Source organism: Pseudophryne corroboree, chromosome 10, assembly GCF_028390025.1.
Source record: "Pseudophryne corroboree isolate aPseCor3 chromosome 10, aPseCor3.hap2, whole genome shotgun sequence".
In the NCBI taxonomy this organism is placed as follows: Eukaryota; Metazoa; Chordata; class Amphibia; order Anura; family Myobatrachidae; genus Pseudophryne; species Pseudophryne corroboree.
In genome coordinates, this window is record NC_086453.1 from 367,033,667 (window position 1) to 367,048,609 (window position 14,943).

The 14,943-nt window shown below is 41.5% G+C and overlaps 1 protein-coding gene across 1 annotated transcript in view; it reads right to left on the reverse strand.

Moving 5' to 3' along the window:
* The window catches only part of LOC134965679 (nicotinamide N-methyltransferase-like), a 101,955-nt gene that overhangs the window by 14,731 nt on the left and 72,281 nt on the right, over positions 1-14,943 (reverse strand). Inside the window, exon 5 of the mRNA XM_063942000.1 lies at positions 1,534-1,741. Coding sequence (XP_063798070.1) covers positions 1,534-1,622 — 89 coding nt within the window. The 5' untranslated portion in view covers positions 1,623-1,741. The remainder of the gene's footprint in view (positions 1-1,533; positions 1,742-14,943) is intronic.

Consider the following 14,943-nt stretch of genomic DNA (forward strand, 5'->3'; position numbering starts at 1 on the left):
TGCTAGAAAGTAGAAATTGGCTCACAGGCAGCTGTTTGTCTGGCGGGCGGTGACTGAGCCACATGCGGAGGATGAAAGATCCACATGTGACTCCAGAGCCACGGATTGGCCACTGCTGCTGTAGAAAATTGTTTTTTCTTCATTAAGGGACATGATATATTCACTCTGTGTCTGGGCTTTGTCGGAAAGCTAAGAGTCTCAATTGCTTAGGATCAGTCTTTTTTTCTGAAGCATTGGGAGGAATTAAAGAAGGGAATGTGGAAGAAGGAGTTAGGGAAAGAAGGTAAGCCAGGTCAGAAAAAGGGCAGTACAGATTGCAAGACAGTAGAACTATCAGTTATATATAAAGCATTAGCATTGGGCAGGTATTACAATTGTTTATAATATCTGAAACATTAGATCTAAAGTCAGGTACATTTTATCCTTTATAAAGTTTTTTCTATATAATGATTTAACTGCTCAAAAGCAGAAAACCGGAAAGGGTATCAGGTGTAACCATATGCAGTAGATCACAACAACTGAGAGTTGGCATGCTTCAAGGGTGAAGAAGGTCCATATGGTGAGGTCAGAAGATTTGGTTCCAGAATGGAAGTGGAATTCTATTCCAGTACTTTGAAGCCACAAATTATGCCTGAGACCCATCTACGTGATGCACTACTGACCCAGGCCATGGGAGGACTCATTATGCATGCACAGTGGAATCTCTGGTGGCTGTAAAGGCTTAGAGGCTGAACATAGATTTGCTGCACATAAAGAGGCACTTCTGGGATCTTCTTGTGCCAGGGAGCCAGAGGACCCTTGAGAATACTGTTTTGTGTTGCTATATGCTTTTGACATATTCTTTAGGGCACCAGCCAGAAAGTATGATATTATTAAATACAAATATAAATAGGGAAACAGACTTTTAATATATGTTCTGTGCAGATTATCTCCTTTCCTCATATACTGGTCCCACTAATGCAGAATGCTGCATCCCACCTGTAACAGTAGATGTCAGCCCTTTAATTGATCTGAATTAATAATATGCTCATTCATTGACCAAAAGAGGTCAATAATGATTAGCTAACAGAATGGTTTCCCATGTTGGAGCCATGACTTGCGTCCGGTTGGTTATGTGCTACAAGGCTCCTCTTGAGAAACACATGGCTGTACTCCACGAGGAGCAAGTTCATGTAACTCATTAAAGGGTTTTTATTATTTCTACCTATTGCACTACTTCAGGAGAGAAGAGAATAAGAATCCATATGGATTTAGGTGATGAATGAAATTGAATCCCAGGGATTTGGGCAAGGTGTTTATTTCAGTAAAAGAATCAAGCAGTAAGGAGATTAGTAATATTTAGCAAAATCTGCTTAACTACATGTACCACACCAAGGTGTGTACTGTGCAACAGAGAAAAAAAAATTCTGCCCAGGCTAAATGACTTGCAGTAAGAAACCCATGTTTTAATTTTGGCGGGTAGAACATTTGGAATAGTTTATTGTGTACTGACACTGGGATTACTCATGATAGATATTTTGGAAGATATGTTACCTGTTTCCTTCTAGGCATTTAATATATTCCATTATGTGAGACCAATCAAACGCTCCTGTATGTGTGTTAATCCATTTGTTCAGCTCCATAATACATTGCTCCGAGCACTTCAGCACAAGGACCTGTTTGAAAAATCCACTGGCTGTATAGAGATGATGAATGAAGGATCCAGTACTGATGTCAATCAAAAGGTCTCCCTTAATGTTACCTGCAGGGAAAGATCACAGTGATTACAAAGTGTAATATAATATGTAGTATCTACAGTACTCTACTATACAATCATTCTGTAATGTCCTGTTACATATAAGAAACTGCCTCACCACACACCTGTTGCTCCTTCACTTTACTGTATGAGGAATGTACTGTAAGTACAGGTTGAGTGTCCCTTATTCAAATATTCCGAAATATTGAATATTCCAAAATGCAGAATTTTTTGAGTGAGACTGAGATAGTGAAACCTTTATTTTCTGATGGCTCAATGTACACAAACTTTGTTTAATGCACAAAGTTATTAAAAATATTGGTTACAATTACCTTCAGGCTGTAAATGTATTCTGTGCTTAGACTTAGGACCTATCGCCATAATATGTCATTATGGTATGCAATTATTCCAAAAAATCCGATATCGAAAATACCTCTGGTCCCAAGCATTTTGGATAAGGGATACTCAACCTGTACTTATTTGAGTAGAATTTCCAGTATCTGGTCCCACCTTTCCTGCCTACATTAAATACACAGACATTTGTAGACATCAGAATTGTCCATAATGTTCCATAATGTAAACCCCTAAGAAAAGATGCCATGCACACCTAGAGCCTAATTCACTAAGGATTGCAATTGCAAAGCTGTTTGCAGCAAATTTGTGACTGCTATCCCTAACAATGCAAAATAAGGAGCAGGTGCATACTATCTCCCTCCTACATTTGCGATGCAATTGCATATGGGATGAACATCATAACCATCGATTGCAATGTTTACCTGTGATGACAGGCTGAGTAATCCTGGGCTTATTAAGGCTTTCCATCATAGGGCGGCTTGTGAAACCAAGGAAATTGCATCTTGTGATGCAGTCCTTGGCCTCGCCACTCCCAGAAAATGAGGGCAATACACCCATTACTGGCAACGCCGGCCACCCCCACCCCCTCCCTCTACTTCCCTGTGAATGCCTCTGCCTGTCAATCAGGCAGAGGCATTCGCATCCCTGCTTTGTGATCGCAGGACCCGTTCATTCGGCACATGTGCCGAATGGGGTGTGGTTCATAGGGTCAACAGTGTCTAGGTCGACCACTATTGGTCGACAATAACTAGGTCGACAGGGATGCTAGGTCGACAGGGCCTCTAGGTCGACAGGTCAAAAGATTGTCATGAGTTTTTAATGTTTTATTGGTGTCGTCTTCTTTGTACAGTGACCGTGAATCCCAATTAGTGCACCGTGTTTTCTCACCATGCTTTGTGCAAGGTAACTATTCCCAATCGTAGTCCGTGTGGATCGTTAAGTATGAAAAAGTTCAAAAAAAGAAAAATATTTGAAAAACTCCTGTTGACCTTTTGACCTGTCGACCTAGGACATGTCGACTTAGAGACCCTGTCTACCTTGACACCCGGTCGACCTAGTTGCTGTAGACCAATAGTTTTCAGCCTAAACATTGTCAACCTAGTTACTGTAGACCAAGAGTGGTCGGCCTAAACATTGTCGACCTAGTTACTGTCGACCTAGAGACCGGATCCCTGCCGAATGAGCGGGACCCCACCATAATAAGGCCCTTTGTGAGCTTTTATTCAGTACATACTTTAATGTTACTGAGAAAAAAAATGAAATGTGGGGAGTAAAGGTGTTGGTTAGGATTAGGGGTTTTTATTATGATAGTGAAGGGCAGTGGCATATCTATTATGGGTGCATTGTGTGTGGAGCACCTGGGGCCCTGGATCCAGCGGAGCCCAAAGCGCACACCTTGTAGCCATTTCTTTAACATTTACTTCTCTGGAATCTCACACTGGCAGTGGTAGCTCTGCATAAATCAATCATGGCATATTTTCCATTAGGCATGTAAGGCATGCCTAGGGGCGGCACTTGTTTGTGGGTGGCAATTGGATGCCCCAATAGTACTAGTAACTGCAAAATGTTTTCACTGTACTTTACCATATTCCATCTTGAATTGAGTGTAAACGGGTAAGACATGCACAGATTGCCGCTGTAAGCCACCATAGCTCACAATACTGGTGAAACTCAGAAAATTAGAATATCGTGCAAAAGTTCATTTATTTCAGTAATTCAACTTAAAAGGTGAAACTAATATATTACATAGACTCATTACATACAAAGTGAGATATTTCAAGCCTTTATTTGTTTTAATTTGATGATTGTGGCATACAACTTAAGAAAACCCCAAATCCAAAATCTCAGAAAATTAGAATATTATGAAAAGGTTCAATATTGTAGGCTAAAAGTGTCCCACTCAAATCAGCTAATTAATCCAAACCACCTGCAAAGGGTTCCTGATCCTTTAAATTGTCTCTCATTCTGGTTCAGTACAAATCACAATTATGGGGAAGACTGCTGACATGACAGTTGTGCAGAAAACCATCATTAACACTCTCTAAAAGGAGGGAAAGCCACAAAAGGGAATTGCAAAACAAGTTGGATGTTCTCAAAGTGCTGTATCAAAGCACATTAATAGAAAGTTAAGTGGAAGGGAAATGTGTGGAAGAAAAAGGTGCACAAGCAGCAGGGATGACTGCAGCCTGGAGAGGATTGTCATGGAAAGGCCATTCAAAAGTGCATCAAGAGCCACCATACACAGATGGATCCTGGACATGGGCTTCAAATGTCAGATTTCTCTTGTCAAGCCGCTCCTAAAACAACATCAGAAGAGTCTTACCTGGACTAAAGAAAAAAAAACTGGTCTGTTGCTCAGTTGTCCAAAGTGCTCTTTTTTGATGAGAGCAAATTTTGCATCTCATTTGGATACCAAGGTCCCAGAGTATGGAGGAAATATGAAGAGGCACACAATTCAAGATACTTGAAGTCCAGTGTGAAGTATCCACAGACTGTGTTGATTTGAGGAGCCATGTCGTTTGCTGGTGTTGGTCCACTGTGATTTATTAAGCCCAGAGTCAACGCAGCTGTCTACCCGGAATTTTAGAGCACTTCCTGCTTCCTTCAGCAAACAAGCTTTATGTAGATGATGACTTCATTTTCCAGCAGGACTTGGCACCTTCCCACACTGCCAAAAGTACCAAAACCTGGCTCAAAGACTATGTGATTACTGTGCTGGATTGGCCAGAAAACTCGCCTGACCTGAACCCCATATTGAATCTATGGGTCTTTGCTAAGAGACAGATGAGAGACATGAGACCGAACAATGCAGAAGAGCTGAAGGCCGCTATTGAAGCATCCTGGTCTTCCATAACACCCCGGCATTGCCATAGGCTGATAGAATCTATGCCACGCTGCACTGAGGCAGTAATTCATGCAAAAGGGGTCCAAACCAAGTACTGAGTACATATGCATGATTATACTTTTCAGAGAGCCAACATTTCTGTAAATAAAATCCTTTTTTTTTTAATTGATTTTATGTAATATTGTATTTTCTGAGATTTTGGATTTTGGATTTTCTTAAGCTGTAAACCACAATCAAGGGTGTATCGACCCATTGGCCATGATGGCACTCGCCAGGGGTGCCATCCGAGCAGGGGGCACCACCTGACTGTGGCACCCTTAGCCAATGGGTAAAATCCCTTAAGCTGTAGTGTCTGGCAATATCTGCTATGCCGAGCTGCCTGTGCATTACCTGGGATGGAGGGCGGAGGATCGCTCAGCAGGCAGGAGCTGGTGCCAGTGTCTGGCACCGCAATGAAAATAAACTACAACTCCCAGCAACCCTTGCTGTTGGGAACTCCCAGCAGCAAGGGCTGCTGGGATCTGTAGTTTATTTTCAGTTTCTTCATGCAGTTTGTTGCGGTGCCGGACACCGGCGCCAGCTCCTGCCTGCTGAGCGATCCTTCGCCCTTCATCCCAGGCAGCTTGGCACAGCAGGTATTACCAGACACTATGGCTATCTGCTGGTATGTTGTGGGGTGGGGACTAGGGCTATGTGCTGTGTGGGGAGGCTATGTATGTGCTGGGAGTGGGGAAGACTACTACTATGTGCTAAAATTGGACTACAGCTATGTGCTGAGGGGATGGGGACTATGCCTATGTGCAGTGAGGGGGACTAAGGCTATCAGTGCTGGCAGGGAACTATTGTTATGTGATGGGAGGGGGTGGGGACTACTGGATGACTGTGTTGGGAGAGATGGAGACTACGGCTATGTGCTGGGAGGACTATGGCTATTACTTGGGGAGGTGGGGGCTATGGCTATGTGCTGGAAGATGGATGGGGACAATGACTATATGACTGTAGGGGCTTATCTGGCACTGTAAAGGCATATGTGTATCTGGCACCATGGGGGCATATCTAGCACCGTGGGGGCATATCTGGAATTATGAGGGCATATCTGGCACTGTGGGGGCATATCTAGCACTGTGGGGGCATATCTGGAATTATGAGGGCATATCTGGCACTGTGGGGGCATGTGTATCTGACAATATGGGGCATATATGGCACTGTGTTGGCGTATTTCTGGCACTGTGGGGGCATATCTGGCACTGTGGGGGCATATCTAGCACTGTAGGGGCATATCTAGCACTGTGGGGGCATATGTGTATCTGGCACTGTAGGGGTATATCTAGCAACATGGGTGCATATCTGGCACTGTGGGGACATGTGTGTGTGTATCTGGCACTGTGGGCGCATATGTGTATCTGGCACTATTGAGGGCATATGTGTTTCTGGCACTGCATTATTGTGGTCATATGTGTATCACGCCCCCATTTTCATTGGCCATGCCCCATGTGGAATGCAGCCACACCAATTTTTTGGCATGCTGGCGTACACAGTACCACTAAGATTTTTCTTCTACTTGCACCACTGAGTAGTGCGCTGTACTTCACTTCTTTGCACTACTATTTGATTATACTACCTGGCCATGGGTGGCATTGCCTCCTCAGCCAGACCAGGCACTGCTGATGTCTCCTCAGTGTTATAAGAATTACTGTGTGGGCATAATGTTTAAAGGGAACTTCTACTGTGTGGGCATGATGTGTATAAGGGTTACTACATGTGTAGCACAATTTGAATTGGAGGAACTATTGTATGGTCATCTCCCTTTCCCACAAGATCATGGGGGTAATTCAGAGTTGATTGCAGCAGCAAATTTGTTAGCAGTTGGGCAAAACCATGGGGGTCATTCCGAGTTGTTCGCTCGTTATTTTTTTCTCGCAATGGAGCGATTAGTTGCTAATGCGCATGCGCGATGTCCGCAGTGCGACTACGCCAAGTAAATTTGCTATGCAGTTAGGTATTTTACTCACGGCATTACAAGGTTTTTTCTTCGTTCTGGTGATCGTAATGTGATTGACAGGAAGTGGGTGTTTCTGGGCGGAAACTGGCCGTTTTATGGGTGTGTGCGAAAAAACGCTACCGTTTCTGGGAAAAACGCGGGAGTGGCTGGAGAAACGGAGGAGTGTCTCGGCGAAAGCTGGGTGTGTTTGTGACGTCAAACCTGGAACGACAAGCACTGAACTGATCGCAGATGCCGAGTAAGTGTGGAGCTACTCAGAAACTGCTAAGAAGTGTCTATTCGCAATTTTGCTAATCTTTCGTTCGCAATTTTGAAAAGCTAAGATTCACTCCCAGTAGGCGGCGGCTTAGCGTGTGCAAAGCTGCTGAAAGCAGCTTGCGAGCGAACAACTCGGAATGACCCCCCATGTGCACTGCAGGTGTGGAATATATAACATTTGCAGAGAGAGTTAGATTTGCGTGGGTTATATTATTTCTGTGCAGGGTACATACTGGTTGCTTTATTTTTACAGTGCATTTTAGATTTCAGTTTGAACACACCCCACCCAAATCTAACACTCTGCACATGCTACATCTGCCCCCCTGCAGTGCACATGGTTTTGCCCAACTGCTAACAAATTTGCTATTGTGATCAACTCTGAATTAGGCTCCATGTCCCTTTTTTGCACATGCACTTTACCTATTTCAAATATGGGGGGTGCCAGTCCCTTACTTTGCCAGGGGCGCCCAGACCCCTAGATACACCCCTGGCCAAAATCATCATAATTATAATAATAAATACAGGCTTGACATATCTCATTTTGTATGTAATGAGTCTATATAATATATTAGTCTCACCTTTTAAGTTGAAATACTGAAATAAATGAACTTTTGCACAATTTTCTAATTTTCTGAGTTCCCCCTGTATGGTTTTCACCAATATTGGCCAAAGTCTGTAGTGAGCTGGTTGGTTACTAAGTGACAGAGCAGTGGCCCAAACACTAGTGATGAGCGGATTCGGTTTTACTCGGTTTTACTCGGTTCTCAAAACCGAATCTTATTGGCTCACTGATGTCACGTGTTTTGGATAGCCAATAAGATTCGGTTTTGAGAACCGAGTATTTATTTATTTATTTATTTATTAACAGTTTCTTATATAGCGCAGCAAATTCCGTTGCGCTTTACAATTTACTGTTATCACCCAGTTTGTTATTGTTATTTCAAATTGTAAAGCGCAACGGAATTTGCTGCGCTATATAAGAAACTGTTAATAAATAATAAATAATATACACCATATGTACCATTATACTGTACTGTGATGCCATATACACGGGGGAGTCACATTATTATGAGCACCTCCTACATTTATGTCAGCAGCACGTAGCCCTTGCAGTACGTCATGTGTCGTGCGCTAGCTTGGAGGGTATATAAGGTGTGTGATAGCCCGTCTGCACACACATCGCTTGTTGCTGTCATGGATAAAAGGTTTGCTGCGCTATATAAGAAACTGTTAATAAATAATAAATAATATACACCATATGTACCATTATACTGTACTCTGATGCCATATACACGGGGGAGTCACATTATTATGAGCACCTCCTACATTTATGTCAGCAGCACGTAGCCCTTGCAGTACGTCATGTGTCGTGCGCTAGCTTGGTGGGTATATAAGGTGTGCGATAGCCCGTCTGCACACACATCGCTTGTTGCTGTCATGGATAAAAGGGGCGCCTTATCCGAGTTGCATAGAAGGGATAATTATCAGCTTTTGGGCCAAGGGTGGCAGTATTTCTGACACAGCGCAGATTGTGCCCTATATAGTGGTAGATGCTCAATTAGCTCAGTGGAGGTGTGGGGTGCGGTGCCCCTGGATTGGCTGGGCTGCATGGCTCTAGTGTTTAGGCTTCACATTCAAAACCGAGTAAAACCGAATCCGCTCATCACTACCAAACACATGGCAGTTTATAGCACATCTATGAAACATTACCAAACACTGAGAGGATCACAGGGCTTATAGATCAATGCAAATAAGGAACACTATGGTAAAGCACACCAACCAGTACAAACAATATATATATACAGGTTGAGTATCCCATATCAAAATATTCCAAAATAAGGAATATTCCGAAATACAGAATTTTTTGACTGAGAGTGAGATAGTGAAGCCTTTGTTTACTGATGGCTCAATGTACACAAACTTTGTTTAATACACAAAATTATTACAAATATTGTATTAAATGACCTTCAGGCTGTGTGTGTATAAGGTATATATGAAACATAAATGAATTGTGTGAATGTACACACACTTTGTTTAATGCACATAATTAATAAAAATATTGGCTAAATGTACCTTCAGGCTGTGTGTACAAGGTGTGTATGAAACATAAATGCATTCTGTGCGTAGACTTAGGTCCTAAAACCATGATATCTCATTATGGTATGCAATTATTCCAAAATACGGAAAAATCTGATATACAAAATACTTCTGGTCCCAAGCATTTTGGATAAGGGATACTCAACCTGTATTTATTTTATCTATTTTTAAACTTGCAGCTAGGATAAAAGTGTGTGGATCAAAGGGCTTATTGATCCATGGGAACTAGCACACTAGGGTAAGGTGCACCAGCCAGTACAATATATATTTTTATGTAACGTGTGTCTTTGCGTAAAACCAGAGGCCTGAAAGTGTTTGTGCTGAAAGACTATAATTAGCACAGCTGTGAGACTCTTGTGCTGCATAACCTCTGCTTTTAAGCTTTAACGACATATGCTTTCTGCCTTTTCAATTTTGAACATTATACATTTGAAAAGTTAATTGTTGTTGTGGATCTATATGGAAAAACTGTTTTTGTGTCTCGCACCTTTTTCCCTAACTAATTAGCTGGGGGAAAAACATCCATAGATTCGAATAAACTTTTGCAGAGGAAAACATATATACATGCGACTCTGTTAACATATGGATTAAAAATAAGAAATGCATATAAAATTAAATTGATATTGGAGGATATTTGCATGTGTATAACTATGGACTAGAAATTAAAATCTAAGATTGATAGTTTCCAATACTCTTGACACATAGAAGAAATCTGATCTGTGAAGATACCCATGCAAATAGCCCTGTTTCTTTTTGGTTAATTTAAGGGAGGGCAGGAATGGGCCCTACACACATTGCGATCCGCCGCCGAGCTGCCCGACGGCGGATACAGCTGGCGGGTGACTCGGCGGAGGGGAGGGGCAGTGACGGGGGGAGTGAATTTTCTTCTCTCCCCGTCACCTGGTTCCATAGCAGTGCAGGCAAATATGGACAAGATCGTCCATATTGGCCTGCATGCACAAGAGACGGGACGTCAGCGATGAACGAGCGCGGGGACGCACATCGTTCATCCCTGGTGCCTCCACACTGAAAGATATGAATGGTTTCTCATTCATTAATGAACGAGATCATTCATATCTTTCAGTATTCTCTCCCAGTGTGTAGGGCCCATAACTCTCTCAACTGTGACCTGCAGGTTCTAATGAATATTTGATCACGCCAGGTATATAAGAGTCTGGTCTCTTTTTTTTATTTTTAAACTTACAGTCCAGTTTGAACTGTGTGACTCACAGGGCTTATAGATGCACATGAACAAAGTGCACTAGGGTAAAGCGCACCAAACAGTACAAACAATAAATATATTTTTTGTTTTTTATATTTTTATACTTGCAGCTCTGTTCAAACTGTATGGATCTCAGGGCTTATAGATGCATGTGAACTAAGCGCACTAGGGTAATGCGCACCAAAAATTACAAATGTCAAAGTCAAAAATATTACATAGAGAGAACATATAAACTGCACACATTTAAGTCGCTATACTTGCAAATATGCGCAGCGAACACAGCAATATATAGTAACACACGCATTTACACGGACATGGCACAGAGATGGATTCGACACTTATTTCATACAGTACATAATTATAATAATATCAAGCACCAGACATCATGGAGATTTAAAATTAGCTAATGAATTAATGTCATGAATGTGTATTATTTGAACCGAACCAGATAAACCCGTCATGTTTACTATTAAAACAAGCAGATTGGGGTGTAGATTAATTTGATACTTGTTGTGAAGTTGTGGGACATTGCAGCGGATAGATATGATTATATGTATAAAAGCTAAAAATCACTTTGTTAGAACAATGCAGTGACCAGGGAACTGAAGACAACCCTTTTGCCAGATTTCAGGGCTGAACCTGATCAGCATATACAAAGCAAGAGAGACCCCTCCCCCAGGGACTAGTCAAACAGGCTGGCTAGAGAGAGAGGTGTTCAGTTGCTTGTGGCCTCAGAGAACAGATGTAATGTAGCTACACTCAGAACAAAGCTCTCAGAAGCATGGCTGGATCATCACCAGGCACCTTACAAAGGCTAAGTATCATAATCTCAATATCTCATGGCTGGTTGGCATAGAATAGTTTTAAATATGTGTTTGAGGTAGAGTAGTTGTGAAGTGATTGGTATAGAGTGGTTGGTTTGGAGATGCAAATGGTTTAAGGTTAATGAGGCTTGCGCAGCTGTGTGATTGTTGGGTGTTTGTGATAATACTCTATGAAATCTGTAATGAATTGGAACAGTAGACAATCTGTAGCATAGCATTCCTGGTATACATTTATGGTTGGTGATAAACAACAGATTATAGTAGTTTTACATGATGCATCTTGCTGAAGGTTTGAAGTTAAAGCATACTTCCTTTTGTTACTGTAGTCATGTGCTTGTAGCAATGGCAGGCTGGGATGTGTGGTTACATTGTGATCTGGTGATTCATATAACATGGACTGTAGGCAATAAACGAAGTTTGTTTGGAATGTGAAATTGAATAAGATGGTTCTAGGAAGTTGGATTGGAATGTGGAATAAGATTAGTTGGTTTGTGTAAAATGGCTGCTGCTGGGTGTTTTCCCCTCCCCCTTTCAACCATGTGGTGCAGTCTTTGGAATCATGGGAGTTTTCCCAAAATGGAGTCTAGCTTCTGTCCCATGCGGTATTGTAGGGTTGTGTATATAGGGACAGCCAGTATGGGTAAGCTCAAGTATTTTCTCCACAAAGATTCTCAGCATTGACTAACTGCGCAGCGATTGTTCCTCACATGTGTAAGCTTATCTGCAACCATATTGTCTCTTATTTAATGTTATAAGCCATTCTCTCTCTCCTTCCCCTTTTAAAAGTAATTGTGTCTTTATTGTATTTTATGTGTAGTAACTTGGTTAGATATTCTATGTTATTTTGGTAGTGTATAGCTTGTATTGTATTATTCTTTTTGAACGTTCATTCTCTCACTAAAGGCGTTAGAACCTTAGACCGGTATTTGATTGATTATTATAAATGCATAAAGGTTCTCAGAGCGTCATAGTCGCTCATACAGCTTTTAAGCTAACAAGGTTACACTGCATTACATCTACACATTGTCACTGCACAAATGTTTACAGTATAAGTACATTCCTTAAGATATAGTTAAGGGAGTACCCTTGCGGTACTTTTTGCGCCAATTGCGTACTGTGTTCTTTAACCTTTAACGTGTTTTTAATAGGACAAATATTATAGACATTGTCAATTGGGGGCTCTCCTCCGGTCTTCACATATCTGCACTAGGTAACTTTAGCAGACATTATCGATCAGCAAAAGGCGGGAAGGTGCTATCCCTCGCAGTGCTGACCAGATAAGCGCCTGCTTCACTTGGTAAGGAGTGCTGAGGGAATTCGGGAACTGGAAGGTAAGAACAGTACGTTATTGTCTTTGAAAATCTGTTTTTTTATTTCTATTTGGTGCCAACTGCACACGCAGATTGGATGGTTTGTCTGTTTAAATAGGTTTAAAATTATTTTTAATCGCTCTGCATAGCGTGATAACTAAAAGGGGCTGGCATGATGATTTTTCTTTGTGAAAAAAAAAGGTCTGTCCCCCATTTTGTGTAAACCTCATGGATGGGGGAGGAGCAGCGGCCATTTTGGGAAGGTCAATTTTTTTTGAACGGCTGATTTTCAGTTGACTCAGGAAATAATCAGCCATCCATTGTCAAAAAGAAATCATCATTTAATGAGGTTTAATTTTAATGCATTTATCTAATCTATATCATGGTCAATCATGAGTGGTTCAGATAGAGGTTGATATAAGTTAATAGTGGAATGAGTATTTGATTTAAGAACGATACACAGATAAAACAAAGTTTTTTTTTTCTTTTGGTTTCCTTACCACCCTACTCTGCTTGGTGCAGGATGGCCATTGAAATGCAAATGAACCTGTGTGACTGGTTTTGTTCCCTAGCAGTGTTGAAATAAATCGCCTTTACAGAGTTACTGTAGTTAAAAAGCAATTCATATGCAAATTAGAAGCACTGAATAAGGTCAAAATATCTATATGCATGTGCTTACATCAATGTATGTTATTAGATTAAATTTAGAATTGCATTTTCACTCGTATATTTTCACATCTCATTCTCCTGATTGCCACATACCATTGATAATGTGCTGAGAAAGATTTGTTGCTATTGGTACTTAAAGAGTAAAAATGATACATTAAGGGGTAATTTGTAAAACACACACACAGCTTTGCCTGAGATACAAGGAGAGACCTGTGTGGTGCTCGGTAGATGATTACAGTTAAAGATCATCTACATTGATAAACGTGCTAATTGTATTTTTGTGGCCAGCGTACACGTGTCTCTAACAAAAGGGTCGACGCAACGGAGCGTCTGGGTACACCCACCGAAACTCAAATCGCACAATAGCATTGTTTTAGTGGGGGCGGTATAGTATAGCCTCGCGATAATAGCACAAATTAATTTCAGTTTCCAAAACTTAGTTTAAATACCTTACTTTACTGTAGTGCCTCTGGGGAGAGCTATCAGATTACGGGAAATGATTTTTCTGATCAGAAAACTATAGAATGATAGTGGGTTGAAAACGGTATGAGTGTATTGAACTCCTCTTGGTGAAGTCTTGGTGAAATCTTGGTGAAGTAAATCTTGGTGAAGTAAATCTTGGTGAAGTAAGTCTTGGTGAATCACGGTCAAGGTGAATACGTGATGAGCACAGTCTAAGTGAAAACGTGCAACGGAGTGTGATAAAGTTTTCGTTGTATTACGCTCTGGCTGTTTTGGGGCACAGTAGGGAGACTCCAATGATCCTACCATTTATGGGCAACAAGTGTCTATAAGTGGTACGATTGGACCGCACGGTTGTATGTGTGACCAATAACGCAACGTGATATGAGGTCATATATTAAATTGCCCCCATGTGTGTTGTAGGGAGCACATGCAAGCGTGATTTGTGTAAAGTAAAAGGAAGGGAATTTTCGCTGGTCTCACAGGAAAATCTCTAGAGGTAGGGCCTGCAACGGCTACACGTGTCTGCTAGAAGGCGGACCGGAGATACCCGGAGCAGAAGAAGCTGGTGGAAGAGCTTGGGTAACTTCCACCGTAGACTTTTGTGTTTGGTGCATTTTAGGAAGTTTTTCTGTGTTAAAAAAGGTCCACAATGGAAGCCAAGTGCACAACACAGGGACGTTTAGCAGTCAGAGTTCAGGCTGCAGAGATTTTCAAGCCCCGGGGGTCGGCCCGGTTAGTAATGTGGGGAAGATATGGTCCCCACATTGAGACCTTTTGTGATGAATGGACACGAATGACTGTGGGGGATAAAGCACCATTTCCTGGGATAGGTAGTTTTGACTCAGAGGTATTGCATAATTTAAGGCGAAGAATCGGTCTCATAAAAACCTGGAAGCAACGAATTACACATTATGATTGTTTACAGTTATGGCAACAGGAAAGTGAAATGCAAAGAAATTTAACTTACATATCTGACCCTCATCTTGGGAAGAGAGACATGGCAATGGAGAGGATTATGGTTGCAGAGAAAGGCACAATGTTGTACGATAAAAATGCACTTAGTAACTATATTAAGAATGAAAGTAACAAATGTAGTAAGGTTTATAAAAATGAAAGTGTTAAATGTACAACTACTAACCCATGCAAGTCGCACCCCATGTTA